This window comes from Gracilinanus agilis, chromosome 4, assembly GCF_016433145.1.
Source record: "Gracilinanus agilis isolate LMUSP501 chromosome 4, AgileGrace, whole genome shotgun sequence".
Classification (NCBI taxonomy): Eukaryota; Metazoa; Chordata; class Mammalia; order Didelphimorphia; family Didelphidae; genus Gracilinanus; species Gracilinanus agilis.
The window spans coordinates 447,852,931-447,880,554 of NC_058133.1; the positions used below are offsets into that span (position 1 = coordinate 447,852,931).

At 35.5% G+C, this 27,624-nt stretch overlaps 1 protein-coding gene and 1 pseudogene across 1 annotated transcript in view; one reads left to right on the forward strand and one right to left on the reverse strand.

Moving 5' to 3' along the window:
• Positions 1-6,804: 6,804 nt before the first annotated feature.
• Positions 6,805-27,624, reverse strand: part of DBT (dihydrolipoamide branched chain transacylase E2) — a 66,059-nt gene continuing 45,239 nt past the window's right edge. The window contains exons 6-11 of the mRNA XM_044672151.1: positions 23,694-23,931; positions 22,251-22,417; positions 13,972-14,049; positions 12,997-13,188; positions 12,359-12,430; positions 6,805-7,406 (exon numbers count right to left, since the gene is read on the reverse strand). Of these exons, the coding sequence (XP_044528086.1) occupies positions 7,239-7,406; positions 12,359-12,430; positions 12,997-13,188; positions 13,972-14,049; positions 22,251-22,417; positions 23,694-23,931 (915 nt within the window). The 3' untranslated portion in view covers positions 6,805-7,238. The remainder of the gene's footprint in view (positions 7,407-12,358; positions 12,431-12,996; positions 13,189-13,971; positions 14,050-22,250; positions 22,418-23,693; positions 23,932-27,624) is intronic.
• On the forward strand, positions 17,111-17,204 carry LOC123248146 (annotated as a pseudogene).

Here is a 27,624-nt window from a genome sequence, read left to right on the forward strand (position 1 = left end):
TAAAACCCCAAATAATATACCCAAATAAATGAGTGATAAATCATATGTTTTCATTTGCATTCCTACTCCAACGGTTCTTTTTCTAGAGGTGGATAGCATTCTTTTTCACAAGTCCTTCAGAATTGTCCTGGATCATTGTATTGCTGTTAGTAGCAAAGTCTATCACCTTTGATCATTCCATAATATTTCCGTTACTATGTATAATATTCTCCTGTTTCTGCTTATTTTACTCTGCATCAGTTCATATGGTTCTTTCCAATTCTCTCTGAAATCATCCTGTTCATCATTCCTTGTATCACAACAGTATTCCATCACCATCATATATCACATTTTGTTCAGCCATTCCCCAATTGAGGGACGTCCCTCTAGTTTCAAATTCTTTGCCACCACAAAAAGAACAGTTGTAAAAACAAGTCCTTTCCCATTTTTTTAATCTCTTTGGGATACAGACCTAGTAGTGATATTGCTGGATCAAAAGGTATTTACAGAATTATTCATTTAAAATTAATTCAGTACTTTTGAATTTATCTTAAATTTCTAATATTATAGATATAATTCAAATTTGTAAAAAAAGGTTTTTTGTGTCCTTATTTTTATGAGTATAAATAGTCCAGAGAACAAAAGAATTTCTGACCTATAACAATGAAATTCTCTAATACTTTCCCTAATTTTTCCCACACATGGTGTAGTATCTCCAGACAATTACTAGCAGTATGAAAGCAGTTGTTTAGTGTTACTAAATTTGTATATGTAATATTATGGTTCTTGGCAGTGAATGGAGATTTGGACAGGGGTTGGAAGTCAGGGAACAGAAGGAGGAATATTTAGCCTATATCATTCCATTCTCTTCTCATTCCATTCCACCCATGATCTACTTCTTAAATAAGAAACAGCTAGGAGAAAGAACACTTTAAATAAAATACTCCAGTAACCAGCTGTGCCTGACAATTTGGGCTCTTTGAAAATTGTTTCTGGGATGATTGGATGAATGGATACTATGTGGAGAAGACTATGCTAAGCAGCAGGAAGACACAGAAAGGGAAGACAGTCTTTGTTCTAAAGGTGTTCACATTCTAATCAGGAGGAGACAGCATGTGCCACAATTAATTACTGGAAGGTCAAATACTTAAGCTAAAACTTAAAGACTTTGGCCACATAATGAGAAGACTGGATTCACTGGAAAAGCCCTTGATGTTGGGAAAGATTGAGGCCAAAAGTGAAAGGCGTCATCAGAGGATGTGATGGATAGATAGGGTCATGGAAACCACAAACATCAACTTGGGCTCTGAGTAATGGTGGAGGATGGAAGAGCCTGGTGTGCTTTGGTCCATGGGGTCACAAAGAGTCAGATGCTACTGAACAACCAAACAACAGTATTCTTCGCTGAATATACTAAATATACTCTTTCCTGGGGTCTCAATCTTCTTCCTTTCTTACTATCTTTGCCCTGGGGTCATCTTCTTCTCATTGGTAACTACTTCTCCCTGACCACCATTTTAGAAAAGGCACTAGCTATATGTCACCTCACTCAAGCTTGGAATTCCACTTTCTCCTTGCCTAATGTAGTGCCTCCAACCAAGTATCTTTCCTTTTCCTATGTTTCCCCTTCCATGCCTCCTCGCCCTTTCCAGCTCTATTTTGTATTTTCTTCTTCTATTAGAATACAAATTCTTTGAGGACAGGGGCTACTGTCCTGTTTGCTGGTATTTGTATCCCTGATATGGGGAGTTAGAAATTGCTTTACGTGTTTGTATTTGTATCCCAGCATAGTGCCTGATGCAGAGTAACCACTTAATTATTTTATTGTTTATCTATATCTATCAGCCTATAGCATTTCCTTAAACTATCATAAATGAGATTAGTTTAAGACTTGTTCCAGATGAAGCCACCATGATAGCCCTTTTTTGATGATCTCCACTTCCTTTTCTATATGTTTATCAATCACACCTTTAATGAAATAGTTTGGAATTTTTCCAGTAATTTAAGCTAAGCTCAGTGGTCTATAGTTTTCAGGCTCTCTTTTCTTCCCTGTTTTGACCATTGGGACATTTGCCCTTCCCCAGTTCTATAACACCTCTCTTGTTTTTACACCCTTTGGAACATCACTAACATTGGCTCAGATTTACATCTGCCAGTTCTTTTCATACTTGTAAATGGAATTCCATTTTAATCAGGTACCTTTAACTCATCAAGAGCAACTTGTTCCTCCTTACTATCTCTCCATTTATTTTGGATATCACCTCCCTATTGATCATTATTGTTCTCTCCTTTCCAGTCAAATGTTCATTCCCTTTGGGAGAGAAAACAGGAACAAGATAGCAAACTGAATAGCTTTTTCATATTTGTCATCATTCCATCTAGTTTGAAGTCCTCTTTTTAAAAAAATTCCAATTTATTTTCAGGTCTGGATTCTCTTCCTCCCATTTATCCATCCCATCTCCAATGAGAAAGCAGGGAAAATGAACAGCAGACTTCTTGACCCTTTTAGAGTTCACAGATTCCCTTTTCTTTCCTTTTTTGAAAATTAGACCATTTGCCCTTCTCCAGTCCTGTGGCTAAGCTGGGGGTGGGGAGTGGGGAGGGAACCACCTTTTCCCCTCAATATAGCAGAAAACTAAACAAAAATCTTAGTACATCTTTGTGTTGCCTTTAATATTCTTAACAAATCTCAAACATTTTGAGCTCTTGTACTCTTTATATTGTTCTTTTGTATTTGTCCTTCCAATATTTGCCTTTGTTTCCATTTTCAGTATATTTTTTTCTAAGTTAGTTGGTGTTATCCTTCTCTGTTGACACCAACTTCTCTAGAAAACTCCTACTTTTTCTCTTGATTGGATCTATTTTTTTTTTTTTTGCATCATCAGAATTTTTCATAACCCAAAATTCTCATCCTCCATGGGCTATTTTCTAGGATTTTCGTCCTTGTAATCTTACTTAGCCTTTCTCTGAACCTTATGAAATATGTTCTCTCAAAACCTAATGTCTATAATGACTTATGTTTGACTAACTCCCTGTCACAAACTATAAGATGAAATGGTCATTTTCTTGCCTGGATTCTAGTCATTCCCAGTACTTTCTGGGTCAATGACAAACAAATATGGAATAGCACTTCTTCCATTGACTTTTAAAGCCCTTCATAACCTTATTACATCTTATTCCTCTTCACCTATCTTACAACACTCTAGCTTTCTTGCTGCTCCTCCAAAATACTCCAGTTCTTAACTCCAGGCATTTTCACTGGCTGTTCTCCATGCCTAGAATTCTCTCCCTCCTCATCTCTGCCGCCTAGCTTTCTGGATTCCTTGAAGTCTTGGTTAAACTCACATCTTATCTAAGAAGCCTTTCGTGGTCCCCCTTCCCTGAAATAATTTTCAATATGTCCAGAATGTATCTTATTTGCACAGAGTTGTCTGTATGTTGTTTCCAAAAGCAAGGAATGTTTTAGTTTTTCTCCGTAAGCCAAATGATTAGTACAATGCCTTCTAATTGTTTGATAAATGATTGTTGATTTGACTTGATTCCTCTATCTTTTAAAGAATGAAGTTATCATTTAGGCAAATCAAGAAATTATCAGCTGTTCCTTTAACAGAGTTTTAGAAGATGTCTGAATAATTAAAATTCTTCATCTATATTATATCCTATGTATATGTCAGGTTCATGATCTCAATGAATCAATAAATATTTATAATGCACCTACCTTGTGCCAGGCACTGGGTTAAGCAGAAAGGATACCAAAAGAGGAAAAATACAGTCCCTGCACTCAAGGAGCTTACAATCTAATCTTTCCTATATTATTTACTCATTTTCCATCCCAATTATCTACAGATTATTCCAGTAACATTTATTATTTTTGCTTCTGTTGATTTTCACTTGGGTGCACTCCATTATGGTTCCCTACTCTGGAGCCTGGATTTTCTCACATTGTTTACTTTTCAATCATGTCCGACTCTTTGTGACTCTACAGTTTTCTTCACAAAGATACCAAAGTGGTTTGTCTTTTCCTTCTCCAGCTTATTTTATAGGTGAGGAAACTGAGACAAACAGCCTTAAATGACTTTCCTAGAGCCACGAAGCTAATAATTTCTCACATTGGTATAGTTTATATATCACAACTTGTTCATTCATTTCTCAATTAATGATTTCTCTCTTAGTTTGTGATTTTTTCCCAGCTCAAAGAGTTCCAAATATTTTTTGTACATTATAAAAAATAAAATAGATCACTTGATTACATGAAACTGAAAAGCTTCGATAGAGACAAAATTAATGTGCCTAGAATAAGAAGGGAAGTGGTCAAATGGGAAAAAAATCTTTTGTCTTGAATTTCTCTGATTAGGTTGTTGTTTGAATGCTTTCCTTTAAAGGTCTTTTTCTTGATTGCTTGCAGAACTTGTTTCTCAGTTGAATTCTTAAATTTGAATAACATGTGTCTTCCAGTTTAAAAACTTGGTCCCCACCCCTTTTCTGGGCCCAAGACACTCCACTAAACTTCTAGAAAATTATAGGAAAGAGGCAGAGCCAAGTGGCAATTCCCTCTCCTCAAAACAAAAACAAAAACTCCATACAGATCTAGAAAATGCGCCAAACCAAATCTAAGAAAAAGTCATAGTGATTCCTTTGCCCAGTGCAAATCAGCATAGGGGGACAAAGAGGCCTGGGGACTAGGGACTGGGTCTGGCCAGGAGTGCTCCACTCCTATTTCAGGACCCCAGGGCTGACATGGGTTATAAAAGTCTCAGACTAGGGCACCAAAATGCAGGCCAAAGGCACAAGTGCCAACAGCAACTTGGTTGTTCACTACCCAATAGGATTGTAGATGAGACATTTTTTCTGATCCTCTTGACATCTCAGATGCCTCCAAAACAGAAAATATGCACAAAGATAAGCTAATATTTATATAGCCAGATGCTTTACATTTATTATCTCATTTAGTCCTCACAATAATCCTCCTCTATGCTCATATTCTATTTAAGTGGTTTAAAAAAGTCATTTCAACTAGAAATCAAAATCTTAATTTAATATTAATGTGAAGTCTTTCTTCCTTTCTACATCACAAACGTTGCATCAATGTATTTGACATGATATTCAATTTCACAAAGTCAAAACAAGTTTGTATCTCTCTGAATGTAAGTTATTACCTTATACTCCCTTTAATACCATTATGGGGATTTGTTCGATTGTCTAATTATTATCTATTTTTATTCTAAAATCATAGGGGGCAGCTGGGTTGCTCAGTGGATTGAGAGCCAGGCCTAGAGACGGGAGGTCCTAGGTTCAAATCTGGCCTCAGACACTTCCTGGGCAAGTCACTTGACCCCCATTGCTTACCCTTACCACTCTTCCACCTATAAGTCATTACACAGAAGTTAAGGGTTTAAAATAAAAAAAAATTAAAATTAAAAAAATTAAAATTAAAATCACAGAATTCCAGAATTGGAAAGGACCTTAGGTCACATAGGTCAGAGATACAGGAACCTCACAAGTTGGTCATCTCCTTATATGCCTGAACACCTATGATGACAAGGAATTCCCTAGCTAAGGTAGCCTATTCTATTTGATTTCTCTTTCCACTCTAATTCCACCCTAATAGCAATTCCCTCCCACTCCCCGCAAAAAAACAAAAACAAAAACTCCATATAGATCTAAAAAATGCACAGACCAAACCACTCTAATTGTCCTTGGTTTGCCTTTCCCTTATTACTTAAGTTTCTAAGAACAAGAAAAATAGAGAATTCTTATTCCTAATGCTTAGTAAAAAATGCTTATTGACTGATTTGACATTAACATATAATCTTTGGTTCAGCAGAAGGCCAAAAAGAAGGCAGTGAAATCCCAAACAGAGGAAAAAGGCAAAAGCTGCTATATGTAAAATGAAGAGCTATGTGATTTTCCTGTATTTTCCTGTAAAAAATGACCCCCAAATGACCAAAAATTCTCAAAACTGATTACTTTAAATGAACAACACTGAGATAAGTTTAAAGAATGCCTAAATTATAATTTAATAAGGAGCAAGAACATCAGAAACCTGACTTAGATGGTTCTCCTTAAAAAAACTTACCAGTAATTCAATTAGACCTTTATCAAGCTCCAACTTGTATCCTATTCAAGTCACTGTGTTAGAAATTGGGTATATCAAGCCAAAAAAGGACAGAAAAAGAAAAAATTCCTATACTGAAGAAGTTTATGTCCTTCTGGGATTTGCAATATGCACACCAAAAATACAAAATAATTTGAGGAAGAAAAGAGCACCAACAACTAAGAAGAGGAAAAGCCTTTGCATAGGAGATTACATGGAAGCTCAACCTTAATGGGAGTTACAGGCACAGATTTGAGGACAAGTGATAGAATCCACTGGGAAACCAGTTTTTCTAGAATACCAAGCATGTGAAAGGGGAGAAGAGAAAACTCTTCAATATCTCAATTTTCCCAGAGGGCAAGAGACAAGGAGAGCAGAAAAGGTAGTATAAAAGCTTTAGGAGAGAAAAGATTTGGAAAACTATCATGGGGAATGTGATAGCTAATTAGGGAAGAATAAAAGGGTTGCTGTGTAATAGTGAGTCCTCAAGTTGAGATTAGTTTAACAAATTTGTAGTGGACCTAATTAACATAGTTGTGACTTTCTCTTGTTGCATATATATGTAGAAATTGAGAGGGCAGATATTGGGGAATTAATTATAAAAATAATTTCAGGATTTAAGGTCATCTCAGGTTTCCCCTTTCTAAGATGTAAGGTAGTGTTTATAAGGGATGAGACATTTACAAGAATGAAAATAACATTACTGAGTAAAAAAAAGTCTACTGAACATCTTTAAAGATAAACATAAGTGCACTTTATTTAAGAAGTTGTGTAATTAATATTAGGCAATGTATATAAATTCCTTTTCCCAAACCTTAAGAGACAGTTTCTAAAAATTATACTGAGATACTGTATGTAGTTTTGAGTAATCTCAGTCTCTGTGGCCAGTATCTCCTACACTTAAGAACTCAGTACCACAATAAATGTTATACATCACACTCTGTCTTATGAAATTGGTCAGCCTTAAGACAGTTACAATAAAGTTGCACATTTAAATTTAAAAGTGCAAAATGGCAAGAGAGACTGATGTTTTACTGTGGGATCTTGGTCACATAATGTAATCATTGATATAATATAAATTTCAATAAAGAACATGGTCTAGCATAGCTAGGTTTTATACATTCTTCTGATGCCCAGAAAGTTGAAAGATGTTTCAAATCAATATTTATTTCAAATCCAGCAGCATAGAAGCTGGATTTTCCAAGTAGGATTTCCATAAATTAGAGAAGCGGGACATTGTAGCACCATCAATAATCCTATGATCGGCGGACCAGCTCACATTCATTATTTGTGTCTTTTTTAATTTACCTGTCTCATTAAACCGAGGCAGAACCTAGAAGAAAAAAAAAGGTGGAAAATTTTGGCTCAATTCCAAACTACAAAGTGGTGGTGGCTATAAGGGCTATCTGTGTGTATTCTCTAATAGCATCCATCAATAAAGTCTAATAGAATTGAGAAAATGTTTACTTCATCTCTGTATCATTCTAGTAATTTCTATTGTCCTAACAAGCAGGGTTAAGAGGGCATCAATATCTCCTGTATCTAATGGAGCTTTTTCTAACTATGCTGTTCTTCTGGGGACAAATGCAATTCTCTAACAAAGGGTTCTTGGCCTTTTTTTTTATATTCTGGACCTCTCTGGAAGTCTAGTGAAATCTATAGACCTCTTCATAAAATACTGGTTTTAGCTGTAGAAAATAAAATACCCTGAATTTCAAAGGAAACCAATTACATCAAAATACAGTTACAGACAATGGTTAATAAATGTTTATCAAGCACCTACTATGTGCCAGACACTGTGCTAAATGCTGGGGATACAAATACCAAAAAAAAATTAAAAAGACAAAATTATCAAAATATTAAAGAAACAAGTTTACAGATCCCAAGTTAAGAATCCCTGCTTTAGGAGGATTTAGCAAAGATCTTACCCCTGCCTTAAGATTTATTATCAGAATATAAACAAAATATGAGACAGGAGAATTAGGAAATAGAAAAAAGAAAGTTTTTGTTCCTTACCCCCCTCTTTCACTCTCACTGTTTACTTGCAGCTATTAAATAACGATGATGATGATAGCTAACATTTAAATAGTACTATTATATATATTTGCAAAGTGCCTTGTTTATATATTATCTTGCTTTATCCTCATAACCACCCTGTGAGGCAGGTGCTATTATTATCCCCATTTTGCAGATGAGGAAACTGAGGCTAAGAGGTTAAATTATTAGTCCAGGGTCATACACCTAGCAAGTGTCAGAGGCAAGATTCAAATTTCAGCCTTATTCATTCTAAAGTCGAGCACTCTATTCATGATGCCAATACATTTAAATTATCTTGTTAAAGATTCATATTTTTAAAACTCCTTAATGGCATGAATAGTCAATAAATGGATGAAAAAAATTTAAGATCATACCATGTTCCAAGCATCTTATAAGTATTATGGGTATGAATACAAAAATCTGACAGTCCCTGTCCTTATAGAGTTTATATTTCTCATAGGAGAAGAAAACATATAGTAGAGTGGTGGCCAGGGAGGAGGGTTTTTCTTTGGGAAGTCAAAGAGATGATAATGGTAGACAGAGGCAGTTAACTGACATACTTTCAATGAATGGAAGTATTAATCTAATTACTATTCCCAGAAATGATGGAAAGCTAGGGTGGGGAGACATAAAAATGACACAAAGGCGGCCGGAGTTAAGCCTGGTGAGTCTGCACTGCATGTCAAAGTTTAACAAATATCTTGTTATTTTAAAAAATATTCAGAAGAAAGGGAATTTGTTTCTCTAAAAAAAGTATTTATTATAGGGGCTTTCTTGTGGTGGGCCATCCAGTTATTATAAAACAAAAGAATTTAGTAAAGAAACTCCTTCTATCCTAATGCTGAAGACTCAACTGGAAGGAAAGTACAGGATGTATAAATTTGCTGCTAAAGGAACTCTGGACTGAAAAAGGAAAACCATCCCATTTTGTGAACATGTACACAATGGCTTTCCTCTTTCTTTTACTATCTCTCTTCTCTGCTTGCTAGGAGAAAATAAGAACAAATAAAACCTCCCAGGAGTAGTAAACATACAGGAAACTAATTTAATCCACCAAATGTTCACAAAGTTCCTATCACGCTCAGTGGTAGGCATACAAGCATAAAAGTCAACATCTCTCCCTTCATGGAGCTTACATTCTAGAGGCTGGCACTGGACTGGAAGATCTAGATTAAAATCTTACATCTGACCATAGCTTCATGCCTACGGTCAAGTCGCTTCTGAGCTTCAGTATTGTCATCTTTAAAATGAGGATAACATCTGTAGTGTGTATCTCACAGGACTGTTGTGAGGCCCAAATGAGATAATATAAAGTACTTTGCAAACTTTCAAACATATATAAATGTTATTTATTATTATAACTATTTCTACCATGCTATTGTATAAATATCAGGTAATTTGAAGGAGGAAGGGAACATGAATAGGGACCCCAGAAAACTTAATGGAGCTGAAGATAAAGCTTCTCAAAGTCACACAGGCTTGACCCCCTTTAACTCCTCACTCTCTCACCCACAATATAGCCCAGCTGTTGCTAGCACCTGTTGATTGCAGCATCTCTCAAATATGCCCACTTCTTTCCTCTGATACTGTGACTGGTCTGGGGCAGGTCCTCATCACAACCTGTTGATGGGTCTGCTTGCCAAGACTCTCCTCATTCCAGTCTGTCTCCTGCCTTAGCCAACAACGTGATCTTACAAAAGCACAGGTCTGATGTGATTCCCCTAGTCAATAAACTCCAGTAGCTCCCTGTTTCTCCATGATCAAATATGAATACTCTTATTTGGCTTTTACAGCCCTCCATAACCTGGTCCTTTCGTGTCTTTCCAGGGCTCATACACCTCACTCTCTTCTACTATACACCCCAGTGACATTGGCCTCATTGGGGTTCCTCACACAAGACACTCCCTATGGTCTAATGGTGAATTTCCATTGGCTGTTCTCTGTGCCTGGAATCTCTCCTTCCTTACCTCTGTCTTGTGTAATTGAAATTTTGAGGTCTCTAATCTAAATTTCCTGTGGAAGTTTAGGGGTCTTTGAAACTACAGTTCCCATGATCCAACTGGCTTCCTGTCTTACATGGTGATGTAAGACAGTTACGTAATAACATAGACAGAAGGATAAATAGTGAGTGGCTGGATTGGCACTCTCTCTTTGGTGACTTGGAGCTGATCCAGGATGGGGAAAGGAGGTAACAGGGTGTGGGTCTTTTAAACTGACTTAACATGGCATGTGGCTTCATTTTTCTAATGGTTACCAATAAATCTTTTAATACCATGATATTTTTAAATCTATCCTTTTATATCCATTTTATTTCTTACAGTCTTCTGGAGTCACTGACTTCCTTCCAGTTCTAGGTAAAATCTGACCTTCCACAAGAAGCCTTTCCTGCTCTCCCTTATTTTTCTGCCCTCCAAGATTATCTTTAACCTGCTTCTATCTTATTTGAGGTTGTTTGATTGTCATCTCCCCCATTAGATGTGAGCTCCTTCACAGCAGGATCTGTTTTTGCTTTTCATTGTAACCTCAGAACTTAGCAAAATGTCAGAAACATAGTAGGGGCTTAATTATGCTTTTTAACTTGACTAGAAATGAGGAAGGAGATGGGACACAAAGTTCAAGAAAGAGCCATTCATTTAACCAGCAATTTATTAAGTGTCTGCTATGTTCCTGGCACTGTGTAAAGAGTTGGAAATACCAAGAAAAGTTAAAAAACAGTCCATTCTCCTAAGATATTCACAGTCTAATAGAACAATTGTCTGCTGTAGCTAACAGACTGTGAGACTGAGAACAACATGAAATAAGGCTAGAAAGACAGGATGGCATTTAGAGGGAAGAGGACTATAAAATGTTAGGCCGAGGAGCTTGTATGTAATCCTAGTGGTAACAGGGAGCCATCGATCCTCTTTATGAGTAGATCAAAGGCCAAATGAATGCCCCCTTAGATAGATTCTAGAAAACTGTGCATAGGCTATATTCTAGGCCTTCTTTCAACCACTTCTGGTAAAAGAAATGCTTTCTTCTTCCTCTATTCTATTTCAGGCAATCCCATCAGTTCCCATGGATTTGGTTACCATTTCTATGGTGATGATTTGAAAATCTCCCTATCTTACCCCAAGCTCTCTGCTGACCTCCAATCTTGAATCACCAGTCTCTTTTAGACATCTCAAAATGGATGTCCAGTAATCATCAGAGACTTAACGTATCCAAAATAGAACTCATTATCTTTCCCCTTAAACCCTCCCTCTATCTTAGCTTCCCTAATACTATAGAGAGCAATACCACCTTCCTAGTCCTTCAGGCTCACAACCTAGGAGTCATCTTGGATTTCTCTCTGTCTCTCACTCTCAGTAAAAGGCCTGTTGACTTCACCTTTGCAACATTTCTTGAATACTTCTCTCCTCTGACATTGCCACTACTCTAGGCCCTCATCATTCTCATGTCTGGACTATTGTAATAGTCCCCACAATAATTAATCCTCTATTAAAGCAAATAAGGTGATTTTCCTAAAATGCAAGTCTAATCATGTCACCCCATACTTAAAAACTCCAGTGCCTTCCTATTGCCTCCCAAGAGCAAATAAAAAATGCTCTATTTGACATTCAAAGCCCTTCATAACCTAGCCCCCTCCTCCCTTTCCAGGCTATTTACAACTTAATCTTCCAAACCATACTTTTTGATCCAGTGACACTGGCCTGACTGTTCCATAAACAAGACACTTCATTTCTCAGGTCAAGGTCTTTTCTCTGGCTGTCTCCCATGCCTGGAATGCTTTTCCTCTTCTGCTCTAACTACTACCCTCCCTTCCATCTTCTACAGGAAGCCTTTCTCAACCCCTCTTAATTCCTGCGTTTCTCCTTTGCTAATTAACATCTATTTATCCTACACATGGCTTGTCATGTATATATTTGTTTGTGTTATCTCCTTTGTTAAAGTATAAGCTTCTTGAAGACAGGGACTGTCTTGTGCCATTTTTGGTACCCCAGAACTTAGCACAGTGCCTGGAACATAGTAGACACTTAAAAAATGTTTACTGATTGATAAGCTAGAGGGTCATGTTAATCCAGTGGCAGGGAGTTAAAGTACAGATTTAGTATCTAGGCAGATATGAGTAGCTTCTATAAGTCTGCTTTTGGAAACCCAAATACAAAATGATGACAAACATCACAAAGGGTCACTTTGCAATGACCAATAACAAAAGGATCACATTCAAAGAGTGTTGACAGTTCTCAGTTACTTTTCTAGTCATACCTTTATGGCTCCCAGAGCCCCAATTGCTACTTCAGGTGGCAATATCACCGGTTTGGCATAGGTACCACCAATCTAAAAAAGAGAAAAGTAGAGAAACTGAGCTTTTGGAAAAATCATTCTTAAGGATGTTAAAAGATTTTGCACTTATAATTTTACATTTTTAGATGCATAGATTTGATTCATAACCTCCATATTAATGAAGGACCTTGAGTTCAAGCCATATGAGGACTAGCTGAAGAAATTAAGGGTATTTAGTATGGAGAAGGCTTGAGCAGAAATAACAGCTGAATTCAACTATTTGAAAGGCGGTTTATCATATGGAAGAAAGAAGAGACTTGTTCTACTTGGTCAAAAGGAGATTACTAAAGCAATGGGTTAAAGTTGCAAGGAGGCAAATTTAGTGTTGCTGTAAATAAATACTTCCCAGTAATTAGAGCTAACCAAATATAAGAAAGCCCATTAGGAGTTTGTAGGTTTTCTCCTTCATTGGGAGTTTTCAAGTAGAGACTGGAATTTGCTAAATATGTTGTAAAGAATATTCTTTATAGAAATAAATTAAGTAACTATTAATTTTGTCTGATTCTGAAATTTTTCACTCAGTTCATTAATATGAATATTTTAATTATTACAGTACTCACTGATCCAATGTTGGAAAGAGTAAATGTTCCCCCTGTGATATCAGCAGTTCCCAGCTGATTTGTAGCACCCAGTTTCTGTAGACGATTTAATTCAATGGCAATCTCAAATACAGAACACAGTTGAACATTTTTCACATTGGGGACAATAAGCCCTTGTGAAGTATCCATAGCAACTCCAATGTTATGAGAAGCCTATAAAATAAAAATGGCAACAGTAGTCCTTTCACCAATTTAACTAAACAAATTAAAGAAAACTGACTTTACCTTCCTGTGTTCTCCCAAAAAAGGGCCAGCTTTTCTCTCTAATCCCTATAATTCTGCTCATAAAAACTCCTCTATTTTTCTACCTTCACCTCAAATAATTGAGTTGTAAAATAAGATTTTAAGTCTATTCTAATTCACAGGTCACAGAAACAAAATAAACCAGGCATTATATCTTAATAGCGATAGTTTTTTACATAAGTGAAAGTTGGCTCTGCCTAAAATTTCTTTGTTCCAATTCTTTGGGAACGTTTTAATAAAAACATATAATTCAATGCTGACTTTTCTCTGTAGTGGGAAGTAATTTTTTTAAAGCCTTTCATCACAAATCTAACAAAACATTAGAGTTTACATAAGAGATGAAATAAGATCAAGTTATTCAATGGAACATAACTGGTATCCTGCTCTTTAAAGTATACTTTTTTCAAATTCTTAGAAATTGATTTTTGGAGATGCCTTTTATAAATATATAATTTTCCTTCAGTGTCTTTCTCTTTTCCCTCAAAGAATTTATCTGTTTCACACATGGACAAAAATAAAAGTTCTTTAAAGTGGTAAATCCCTATTTCTAAACAACATGATCAATTTTCCCCCATATTCTTTGTCCTCTTCCTTAAAAATATTTATCAGTAGTACACTGTCAGCATCTTTCAAATATAAACACGTTTAACCTACTTGCTATTAAAGGACCATTTTAAATACTACTACACCAACCTTATATGTTATATTCTGGCAGTTTTCATCCACTGAAGCATTGAGGATAGGAAATTGTAATAATCCCAAAGATGCAGCCTGGTAAATAGAAAAAATTTCCACCTTTAGTCATTTAAATAGCCTATGAAGAGAGAATGAGATAGGACCAATCATTAAAAAAACAAAGTCAAGGTAGCCAGATCACTTTTGAATATTAAAAGGATTATGAGAATGAGAGAGAGGGAAATGGATAGACCTCTACGGAAATAAAGCTAACTTCTAAAATCTAAGCTATGCCTTCATACAAAAAAATGAAAAATTTACTGGAATGGACTTCTGCTTCTGGGAGCTAAGATGGCAGAGTAAGGAAGGAATACTCTAAGCTTGCCCAAACCTACCTCTAAACAAACACAATAAAAGCAACCTCAAAACAAATTATAAAGCAGCAAAATCAACAACAGATATGGTCAAACAATGTTCCATCCCAACAGAATGTAGATAATTATAGCAGGAAAGACCCAGATCACTGAGTTAAGAGGGTAGCATAAACTGGCATACATAGTACCCAGGATAGCTAGCAGTGGGGAAGCAAAATCAAGCTTAATCCAACACAGGTGACATCTGGGCAAAATAGCCTCCCCAAAACAAGCCATCAAGGCCACCCCCTTGAAGTGCATACTGTAGCCAGGCAAACCCAAAGCACCAGAGTAGACCACAATTCAAACTCAGAACAGTACTCCTTTCACCCCAGGAAGGGAGATGAATTTTAACTTCAACATATTGGTATGAACTTCAACATATAGGTAAGGTCAAGAAAAAGGTTGGAAAAAAGAGCAAAAAACAAAGAAAAAAACTAAGAAAGTTACTTTAAACTAAATTACTAATTACTAAAACTAATAAACCTACTTTAACAATAGGGAAGATCAAAATACAAACTCAGAAGAGGAACAATGAAACCGAAATGGAAATTTGTGAAACCTCAAAGGAAAGGGTAAAAGGGTGTCCAGCCCAACAACACTCCTGGAAGAGTTCAAAATGAAGATAAAAAAGCAAATGATAAGAGAGATATAGAAAAAAGAGGGGGTAGAGAAATGAAAGAATCAAAGCTTGGTAAAAGAGAAACAAAAACTCACTGAAAAAAAGCAAATCCCTAAGAACTAGAACTTGCAAAATAGAAAAGGAGGCACAAAAATCTACTAAAGAAAACAACTGCTTAAAAAGTAGAATTGACCAAATGGAAAAGGAAGTATAAAAGTTCAGTGAAGAAAATAGTTTCCTAAAACTAGAATTTAGCAAATTGAAGCTTATGACTACATAAGATATCAGGAAACAATAAAAAAAAAATCAAAAGAAGAAAATCTGAAATGTCTCATTGGAAAAACAATTGAGCTGGGAAATAGAGCCAGGGGAAAAAATCTAAAAATCATTGGATTACCTGAAAGCTATGATAAAAAAAAAAAAAGCATGGATACCATATTACAAGAAATCACCAAGGAAAACTGCATTGATATCTTGAATAGGGGAAAACAGAAATTTAAAGAATCCACCAACCACTTCCTGAAAGAGATCACAAAATAAAAGTTTCTAGGACTATTACACTTAATTTCCAGGATTCCCAGTCCAGGGAGAAAATATTGCAAGTAGCCAGAAAGAAATAATTCAATTATCATGAAGTCACAGTTAGGATTACAAATGACCTGGCAGCTTCTACATTAAAGAACTAGAAGGTTTGGAAGAGGATATTCTGAGAGGCAAAGGATCTAGTACAGAGTTGGAAAAGTATTGGCACATGTGCCTAGCTGGCACTCAGAGAGCTGCTCTATTCCTCCTCTTCCCAGTGCCTAAGGACATTTTTTGCATGCCCCACCACTCTGCCCAACTGCCCAAAGCAAGCACTTCCTCCCTCTGCTCTCTCAGGTAATGTGGGGGGCTCACAGACAGTTTGAATTTGCCCTATGGGCATTTGAACTTGAAAACCTTCTACAGTACTGATCTAGGATTACAACTAAAAATCATCTACCCAGCAAAATTGTGCATAATGCTCCACTTAATGAAATAGAGGACTTCCATATATTCCTAATGAAAAGACCAGAGCTGAACAGAAAATTTGATGTTCAAAAATGGGATTCAAAGAGGCATAAAAAGGTAAACAGAAAAGACCAAAGGGATTCTGTAAAGTTAAACTAATAGCATTCCTATATGGAAGGTGATACTTAAGATATTCATGATAATCAAGATGCTTAAGGTACTTACAAACTTTCTCCATTATTAGGGTAGTGAGCAGTACACACAGCAAGAGGTCAAGGGGTAAGTTGAATATGATGGGATGATATTCAAATTTTAAAAAATTAAGGGTTGAGAAAAGAGGAACACACTGAGAGAGGGGAAAGGAGAGATAGGGATAAATTATATCATATGAGGAGGTGAGTAAACGTTAGTATAGTGGAGAAGAAGATTGAGGAGGGGAACTTTACTCTCATTCAAATTAGCTCAAGGTGGGATTAACATTCACACTTAGTCAGTGATAGAAATCTATTTTACCCCATAGGGAAGTAGGAAGGGAAGAGGAATACAAGACAGGATGGAATGGACAAAAGGAAGTATGAACTGGGAGAGGCAGTAGTGAGAAGTAAAGTATCTGTAAACAGGAAAAGGCTAAAACAAACAAGGGGAAAAAATAAGATGGAGGGAAACACACCAATAGAAATCATAACTGTGAATGTGAATGGGATGAATTCACACCCAAAATAGAAAAGGATAACATAGAGCAGTGATGGGTAAACTTTTTAAAACGGGGACCAAAGGAAAGGAGATGCTTAGCTGTCAGTCTGTTTCTAAGGCAACTATTGAAGTTTCATTGTATTGTATCCTATTCATTGTATTCGTCACATTAGGAATAATGTCCTGTGGACAGATAGAACATTTCAGGGGGCTGTAGTTTGCCCATCCCTGACATAGAGGATTAAAAAACATAATCCTACAATATGCTATCCTCAAAAAATACATTTAAAGCAGGGAGCCACACATAGAGAAATAAGGGGCTAAAGCAGAATTTGTTATGCTTCAGTTGAAGTAAAAAAAAAAAGCAGGAGTAGCAATCATGATCTCAGATAAAGCAAAAATAAAAATTGATCTAATTAAAAGAGATTACGGAAAGCTTTTATTTTTGCAACACATATACTAAAATTAGAATGATAGAGATTAGCATGGTCCCTACACAAGGATGACAAATTCATGAAGCATTCCATATTTTTAAAAACAGAAGGAAAAAAAGAGATAAGGAAAGAAATTACATCTTGATAAAAGGTACCAAAGACCATAAAGTAAAATAAATACTTAAAATATACAAACCAATGGCATAGTATCCAAATTCCTAAAGGAGAAGTTACATAAGTGACCAGAGGAAATAGTAAAACTATATTAGGGGCAGCTGGGTAGCTCAGTGGAGTGAGAGTCAGGCCTAGAGACAGGAGGTCCTAGGTTCAAACCCGGCCTCAGACACTTCCCAGCTGTGTGACCCTGGGCAAGTCACTTGACCCCCATTGCCCACCCTTACCACTCTTCCACCTATGAGACAATACACCGAGGTACAAGGGTTTAAAAAAAATTGCTAAAAAAAAAAACCAAAAAACTATATTAGTGGGGGACTTCAACCTTCTCTTCTCAGAACTAAATAAATCCAACTAAAAAAAATTTTTTTAAATCTAAGGAGGTCAATACAATTTAAGAAAAGTTAAATAGGATAAACGTCTGGAGAAAACTGAATGGAAATAGAAAGGAATACACCATTTTCTTGTTGTACCTTCACAAAAACTGACCATGTAATAGGGCATAAAAGCCTTACAACCAAATGCAGAAAAGCGGAAATATTAAATGTATCCTCATACAATAATGCAATAAAAATTACAAGCAGCAAAGGGCTGAAGAAAAGACTAAAAATTAGAAACTAAATAATCTTATCCTAAAGAATGAGTGGTTCAAAGAACAAATCAAAGAAATAATTAACAATTTCATTAAAGAGAATGACAATAAGGAGACAACATACAAAAATTCTGGCATGTAGCCAAAGCAGTAATTGGGGGGAAAATTATATCTCTACATCCTTACATCAATAAAATAGAGAAAGAACAGAAAAAACAAGAAGACTAGAAAAAAATTAGAAAAAGAACAAATTAAAAATCTCCATTTAAACACCAAATTGGAAATTCTGACAATCAAAGGATTAATAAATTTGAAAGGTAAGAAAACCATTATAAGACAAGGTACTGGTTTTATGAACCAATAAATTAGACAAATCACTGGTTAATTTGATTAAAAAATGTAAGAAAATCTAATTACCGATATCAAAAATGAAAAAAGTGAATTCATAACTAATGAAGAGTAAATTAAAGCAATTATTAGGAGTTATTTTGCCCAATTATATGCCAACAAATCTGACAATTTATGTGAAATAAATGAATATTTTAAAAAACATCAATTGTCCAGATAAACAGAAGAGGAAACAGAATACATAAACAACCTCATCTAGACAAAAGAAATTGAAAAAGTCATTGATGAATTCCCTAAGAAAAAATCCTCAGGGCCAGATGGATTTACAAGTGAATTCTGCCAAACATTTGAAGAACAACTAATTCCAACACATGTAAACTATCTGGAAAATTTGGTGAAGAAAGAATTCTACCAAATTCCTTTCATGACACAAATATAGTGCTAACACCTAAACCAGAAAGAACAAAAGCAAATAAAGGAAACTATAGACCAACCTCCTTAATGAATATTGATATGAAAAATTTTAATAAAATACTAGCAAGGAGATTACAGTAATATATCACAAGAATCACATACTATGACCAGGTGAATTTTATACCAAGAATACAGGGATGGTTCAATAGTAGGAAAACTATCAACATAATTGTCCATATCAATAACCAAACCAACAGAAAGCATGTGATTATCTCAATACATGCAGAAAAAGCTTTTGACAAAATACAATTCCCATTCCTACTAAAAACATTAAAGAGTTTGTTTTTACATGTAATTAGGAAAATAAATTATTTTTAAAAAACACTAGAGAGCACAGGAATATATGGAGCTCTCCATAAAATGATAAATAGCATGCATCTAAAATTATCAGCAAACATTATCTGTAGAAGCCTTCCCAATAAAATCTAGGGTGCAGCAAGGATGCCCATTAATACCACTATTATTCAATATTGTACTAGAAATGCTAGTTATAGCAATATAAACAGACAAAGAAATTGAAGGAATTAAAACAGGCAATAAGGAAACAAAGTTATCACTCTGCAGATAATATGATAGCATACTTAAAGAATCCTAAAAAATCAACCAGAAATCTAACTGAAACAATTAACAACTTTAGCAAAGTTTCAAGAAATAAAATCAACCCTACATACTACCAATGAAGTCCAACAGTAAGAGTTTATCTTTAACATTCATTTAAAATTACTGTAAGCAATGTAAAATATCTGAAAGTCTCCATGCCAAGAGAAACCCAAGGAATTACATGAACTTAGTGGCAAAAAAAAAATGTTAATCTTTATTGCAACAATAAATTTTAAAGTTTGAAATCGTAGTCAAGAGGCTTTCAAGAGAAAAAGAATCTTAAATGCTATGATGACAAGGATAGTTTCTTATCTCATCTTTGTGTGTCCTCCAGTAACTCTTTAATAGTGGTTATAGACTGTAAATAAGTGTTTCAATTGTAATTATTGTGAAATTAATTAGATCTTCAAGAGTCAGTAATGATAGGTGATAATTTACTTAGTTGCACACCCTTAATGTGAACACAGAATGTAAGTAGTTTTAGAAGTTCATCTCCAAATTGGATGAGTTCCTATTTCCTTTCTTTCTGTAAGGATGGAGGCAAAGGGAAGATTCTGGGGGGGCATGGAATGTTGCAAGAGGAGCAAGAGACCAAATGGCAGTTGAGAGAGCAGAGAGACTTCTGGGAAGGATTTTCTTGAGAACGGGGTCTTCAGGGGTAGGAGCTCAGTGGGAGAAGAAGGAGAAACGAGCTCTGAGCATCCTGAAGGCAAACCCAGAGAGTTTCCTGATCTGACACAGAAGATCGGTTTCCTTGTTCTTTGCCAGTTGATATATCTATACATCCAAGACTGTGCCAACTAGTTCTTTGGGGATTTCTAGACTCCATCTGGGAGCATATCCCTGAAGTCCTACTTCCCTTGAACCTTGCCTTACAATAAACCCTAATCAATTATAATTAGTCTTAATTGGGATATTAGGCACAGACTTAGAGGGAAGGGCAGGAGAAGCTTTGGGTTGATGCTGACTTGGTCTCCCCAAGGTGATGGACCTGATCCGGATTAAGCATTAGGGCAACCTGCATTCACTGACCACCACCTATCCCATCACCTTTATCTATTTTCTTTGATATCTTAAATATTTCATCAAGTCAAATAGCATTAGGATTGTTTGTGAGACAGTGAGGAAGAAAATACCTCAACAGTGTTGCATCCATCTTTGCATCTGGCTGCAACCATCTTTGAGTCAGATAACCCCCATGCTCCCAATACCTCTGTGGTCAATGCCCAGACAAGGGGGAGGCTTGCAAAAACCCTGGTTCAGCCCAGCAACGAACTGGGTCACCACATACCTCAACTTGTGTGGAAGCCTTCTCTCTAACCCTTGAGGGGTGGGACACCTTCCACAGGTCCCCCATTTCCCAAAGGGAACCCCATTTTGTCTCATAGTATTAGTGGCTTCAACAATGTGTGAGGAGGGGATTACTACACAAACTCCATCTCTTTTGCTGTTCCACTTCTTCATAACCACGCAATACACTTCTCCTTCTCTGTTTTCTAGTTTCTTTATCTTCAGAGTCCTTCTCTAAGAGATAGTGAGCATTATTTGTATTGCAGATAAGCTAGAACCATTCCCAATAAGATCAAGGGTGAAGCAAGGATGCCCATTATTACCACTATTATTCAATATTGTACTAGAAATGCTAGCTATAATATACAGACAAAAACTGAGGCTGAGAGATCAAGTGACTTGCCCAGGGCTACACAGATCTGCAAAACAATATAATCAGCCTAAATCTCTTCTTGACCTTCAGTCCCCTATTACCAAATACCTGTTGGACAGCTCCATCTTGATGTTCCACTGGCACCTTAACTTCAATTTGTCCAAAATGGAATTATATTTTCCAAAAGAAATCCTTTTCTCTTTCAAACTTCTACTGATGGCACCACTGTTCTTTAAGTTACCCAGGTTCATAACCTTGGAACCATCTTTAAACTCTTTCTTCCCCTTTAATCTTTATATCCAATCAGTCAAGTCTTACTGATAGTAGTTCCACATCTTTCATATCTAAAAAGAGTAGCTAGCATTTACATAGAGTTTTGCAAAATGGCCTTCATGCTTTCAGTCTCTTCCCTCTTCAATCTTTCATGCAGTTGCCAAAATAGTATTTCTAAAACACAAATGTGACCATGTTACTTTTTTCTTATTTCTTTTACCTGTTCCATTCAAATCTACAACAGTACTCTACTGTCTCTATAATAAAATCCTAACTTCTCAACCCAAAAGCCCTTTGCATCTGGCACCTATCCAGGCTTAACTTACGTAAACCTCCTTCCCATGCTCTTTATTCAAGTCATTCTGGTCTAACTGTTGCCCAGACATGACATTTCACCTCACTCTCATCCTTGGGCCTTTGCTCAAATGGTACTTCAACTTGTCTCCCCGCTCCTGTCTGGAATGCTCTCCCTCCCCTCCCCATAAAAGCTTCCTTAGTTTCTATCCAAAATCAGCTCAGGTGATGCTTTTCACCCAAGTCTTTTCTTGATAACCTTATATCATCTGTATGCGCTCTCCTCCTGTATTGTTTTACATATACTTTGTCCTTACAAGTCCACATACTGAATCCCCCCAGGAATATAAAAGTTCCTAAAAACTATTAGAAATAAAATCTCCTATGAATATTTTTGTTTCATACTTTATATCCCTTGCAAAATATCTTATAGATAGTAGGTGCTTAATTAATGTTTAATGAAATGAATTGAATACATATAAGATTATATGATCCTGTCAACACAGACTAGATGTCTCACAAGAGACAGCATTATACTTAGTAAGGGAAATTAGATAAAAGATAGCAAGGAGATACTTAGGTTAAGAATTCTTGGAAAACAAGGAAAAAGGGGAATTTATGAGAAATTTTAAATAGTATGTAAAATCCATATTCAACAAACTATATTTTGATAAATTTAATTTCAAATGCTTTATATTTGTTACCTCTAACATAAGTGAAATCTCACCTTTAAGAAAAAAGGCATAAAGGAGAGTTTAATTCCACGGGCCAAAGCTAGAGGTTTTAATTGTTCTCGTAGTTTAACCAGTTCAGTAACGTTAACCTCATCACAATAACCAAAATGAGGAATCTTCATGGCCATAGTCATGGTCTTGACCATAGCTCTCTCAAAGCCTGGAAAAAAATTAAACAGCCATTTACTAAAAACTTACTTTATCAAAACATTACATCTTTAGAATGTTTGTCTTCATTTCAAAAATGAAATCTTTTTTTTCTTATGACAACTATCTACCTTACAAAACCTGGAAGCCACAGATTTTAGATGATTAAGGGAAATTTATCCAAAATATTTGGCATTGTTGTAAGTGCTCCATGAGGGTGGAATATTTAATAGTTCAAGATAGGAATTTAAATAAATGAGCAGCCTCTTTTTACTTTTACTTGTTACACAATTATAATTTACAATGCTGCAGATAGTCTCCAGATGTTTTGTAGAAGAGTCTGTAAATAAACTAGAACTTGCTATCATTTTGAAAATTTGAACTCAAAAGGAAAAGCTGAAATCTTGTATGCCTTCAAGTAAAACTATAAATAATAGTAGAGTTTTTACTGAAAAACAAAACAAAACAAAAAAACTTGTTCTAGTATTACTCACTAGAACTTACCCAAAATGTACTTGTTTCACTAATACATGAAAATTGGAGAAAAATAGGAATCACAATTATTTTGCAGTATCTTGATGACCTAATCCCCTAACCACCTGATGGTCTAATAATAGAAAGTCAATAGCTTTTATTGAAGGAGAAACAAAATATAACAAATTATGAAAGGATACAGCTAAGCAGATGGTCTCATCTACTGTTGTCACAAATACTTGCTCTCCTTGTTTTAGAGACTGCAGTCTTGTCTAAAAGGACTTCTTTCACAATTGTAAAAGTATTTGGTTACTTTCCCTTGTCTGTTGCCTTGGAACAAGGGATGTTTTCTTATAATAAATCCTGCCAGTTGCATGTCAAATACTCCCTTCTTTTGATTTGGCCAACCCCTTCTTTTTCTCTAACCATTCTCCCTCTCCTGTGTATGGCTTTACATATCTATTCTAAGTTTTTGCAGAATGCTAATGATGGGCAGTGTACTCTAAGCAGGTCTGACAGGTTAAAAAAAACCAAAATCTGCATTCTAGAAAGCTGAGGCTGCTAATTCAGTGAAAGCAGTTTTCCTTATCATGCTAATAAATCTTTTACCTTAAGTTTGACTTCCTATTTATGACCCTCAGTTATCAGATCTCCCAGTGATTAGACATATATCTCCCAAAAGGTTCTCTTCCTTTAGGATGAGAAATTTTAGAAAATTCACTCACAAATTCATAAATTTGCCAATGTCATACCTGACCAGAACTTCTGAAAAAGTTTCCTCAAAAGTTATTTTACTGACACATTAATGACTTTACCTGTTATGGGCTCTGTTCTGTCCTTGTCCGTAAGTACTTTAGGTTTTGACACTGGTAAAGGAATAGGCTTATCTTTTGATACAATCTGAATTTTTTCAGATTTTGGTAAAGGTGTGATGATTTCAGATTTTGGTGATGGAGGTAAAATAGCTCCCGTTTGCTTTGCCAAATAATTGAGAATATCTTCTTTTAGGATTCTACCATCCTTTCCTGTTCCAACAACTTCACTTAGTTTTATCTGAAAATAATGTGTAAGAAAAATAAGATTTCTTTTGGTTAATAAATTAATCCATTCTGAATAGAACAAATATAAAATGAACAACATTATTATATCAAAAAAATCTCTAGAATTAATGCTACCTTTCAAACTTTAGTATTTCTCACTTAAAAGAAATTACTTTAGGGTAGCTAAATGGCTCGTTAGATTGAGAGCCAGGCCTAGAGAAGGTAGGTCCTAGGTTCAAATCTGAATTTAGCTACTTCCTATAGCTGTGTGATCCTGGGCAAATCACTCAATCTTCATTTTTTAGCTTTTGCCACCCTTCAGCCCTAGAAACAATATATAGTACTGATTTTAAGATAGAAGGTAAGGGTTTTGTTTTTTTTTTAAGTCTACTGTAATGTTTGTATCTGAGTCAAGTAAATTTCAAAGAAGTTAGTCATAGGCTGAAAAGATGAAAGGAATTAATATAATAAAGGAACAATAAAAAAAAAACAAGGGGAAACTATAAGATGTATAATATTAGCCATTCAATACTTTTTTTAAGGTTTCTTTTTTTTAAAGTATGTTCTGTTGATGTTTTTTGTCTTTTTCAAAGTCATTTCAATAACACTGGTTCTAAATTAAGCTCTACTTTTCAACAATACTAACATTTGATTTCTGGTCTTTAGTTTTACCAATGATAATGATAGTTAACATTTGTATAGAGCTTACATATGTGCCAGGTACTATACCAACTATTTCACATTTGATCCTCACAACAATTCTGGGAGGAAGGTACTATTATTATCCTCATTTTATAGATGAGAAAACTCAGGCAAACAGAGGTTAAGAAACTTGCCCAGGATCACACACAGCTAAAATGCCTGAGGTTTGATTCAAACTCATGACTCCAGACCCAGTGGAGCCTATCCACTATGCCACTTAACTGATCACATCATTGGCTATTAGTTATTGGCATTAAGAAAATATAGATTTTTCCATAATCTTCTTCCTATTGCTAGTTGATCTTGCCTGTGTAATAATAATAATTAACATTTATTAAAGATCGCAAAGTATTATACTTTTAAAAAACCTTAACCTTCTATCTTAGAATCAATTCTGCATATTGTTTCCAAGGCAGAGGAGTTAGGCAATGGGCATTAAATGACTTGGTCAGAATCACACTGCTAGGAAGTGTCTGTGGCTAGATTTGAACCTAGGACTTCCCATCTCTAGGCCTGGCTCTCAATCCACTAAGCCACCTAGTTGCCCTTTCTGCATACCATATTTTAAGAAGGAAACTGACAAGTTTTCTTTCTAAGGAACCCTTGCAGAAAAGGGCAACACAGATGGAGGGAATCCTGGGGACTAGGCCATAGGAATATTGGTTGATGGAAGTAGGGTGATTTAGCCTGGAGGAGATAAAACTTAGGAGAACATGATAGTTTTCTTCAAGTATCTGAAAAGCTGCCAAATGGAAGTGGGATTAGACTTGTATTTGAATATGTGGGAACTGCTGAGAATGAAATTTCAACTTCACAGAATAAAAAACTTTTTTTAACCTTTTTTTAACCTTTTTTTTTTAACATTTATTTTTTTCATTTTGGATTCCAAATTTTCTCCTTCCCTCCAGGCCCTTTCCCACCACTGAGAAAGCATGCAATGTGATTCCCATTATGCATGTGAGGTCATGTTAGACATGTTGCAAAAAAATAAAAAGGTAAAAAAAGTAAAGAAAATGAGAAAAAATATGCTTCAATCTGCACTTAGAGGTCATTAGTTCTCTCTCTGGAAGCAGATGCCATTTTTCATCATTTTTCATTTGGAACTGTCACAGAGCATTGTATTGATCAGAGTGGCTAAGTCTTTCACAGTTGAGTGTTGTTATAATATTTGTTACTGTGTACAATGTTCTCTTTGTTCTGCTCACTTCACTTTAAGCTTTCCCTGTTAAAGAAAAAACCTTTTTTAAATTAAAAATGTCCCGAGGTGAAATGGATTGTCTCTGGAAGGATTAAATTCATTTGAAGTCTTTAATCAGGGATTAGATAATGGCTTATTGAGAATGTTAAAGAAGGGATATTCAGATTCAGTTGCACTTCCAATAAAGATTCTGTAATCTTAAATTACAGGGAGAGAAGTTTTGGCCCAAGGAGAAACTTACTAAAAAAGAACTGTTTGAAAGCACTTTTTCACACAGTCATGAGTTCACTGTCACATGCATGTTCCTTTTCACTATAAATATTTAAACAAAATCTAAACATTAAAGATATTGTACAGGAAAGTCATTTTTTGGGCAAGGAGCTAGAACAGATCATAGAATCATATATTTAGACCTGTAAAGGGCCTCAGAGGTTATCTAGCCCAAGACCTGATTTTATAGATCACAAAAGAGGCCAATGAGAGAGGTTAAATAACATGCCCAAGTTCACATAGTCAAGATTCAAACTTGGGTCCTCTAAATTAAAATGCTCTCAGTCATTGTCACACTGCTTAAAACCTGTGTACTGTAGGCCTAAAGGAACAGATCTAAGTGATTTCACTGACACCAGCACAGCTGCTAAACGTTAAAGAGCCCTAGTCTTTGCTATCTTCTACTTTTGTACCTTGGTGGTCTGGACCACCAGGTTTTTCTTTCTGTCCTGCAATTGAATTTTCTTGAATGTGCTACCTTATCCAATTAGCATGTGAACTCCCCAAGAGGAAGAAATTGTTTGCTTTTTCTATTTGTAACCTCAAAGCTTAGCACAGAGCCTGCCACATAAAGAGTACTTAAATGTGTTTTTTTTTTCATTCATTTAAAGAGAATGAGATATAGATAATAGTTCAAATGTACTTAACTATACCTTAAGGCATTTGAACTCTAGAATTTTATCCCACAGAGGTTTGTTGCTTACATTTACATCTTGAGTAAAGATACTATAGTATGAGTTTACAAAAGATATTATTTTTTAGACTACTTTATTCCATTTCTTTTGCCTCTTCTTAATTTTTTACATAGCTACAAGGTATTTCTATTAAATTATAATACTATTCTCTACACATTAATGTGTTCTAAGAAATACATTCTTGCAAATATTATGCATTAATTCCTTAGTCTTAAACTCTTTCATTTCTATGAATGCTTTTCAAAGGATGAAGTTACCCTTGAAAAACAAAAATTGCATTCATCCTGTCACAATCTGGATGAATCTATGATTCCATCAATGTGAATACTGCCTCCAAAACTACAGATCACAATCACATTTTCATTCTGTGCAACTTTTGTCCATGTTCTCTTGAAAATTTTATGAAATATCCATTTAACACACTTGGGGCATTCCCTTAGATCTTCTGACCCTAAACAGACACTAATGGAGCAAAGAGATTGTCTTTCTATCCACACCATTCTCTCAATGCATAGACAACTCATTTCTTTTTCCAGTAATATATCTCTTGGGCCCATTGCTTGTGATACACTGAAACTCATTTACAGGCCTCAAAAATACTAATGACTGCCATTTACCATAGCATTTTAAAGTCTGCAAAGTATTTCACATACATTATTGCTTGAGTCATTGGCTTACCTGCAACTTTAATTCTTCAGAGACTATGGTTATTTCATGATTCACAGCCATACAGGACAGTTGGATTTATGTATATTATTTTCTGACTGTGAACTTAATAATTTAAAAAGCTGTGTTTAAATATTCTTGATTTAGCTTTACTAAAAAAATCAAATATCAAGAT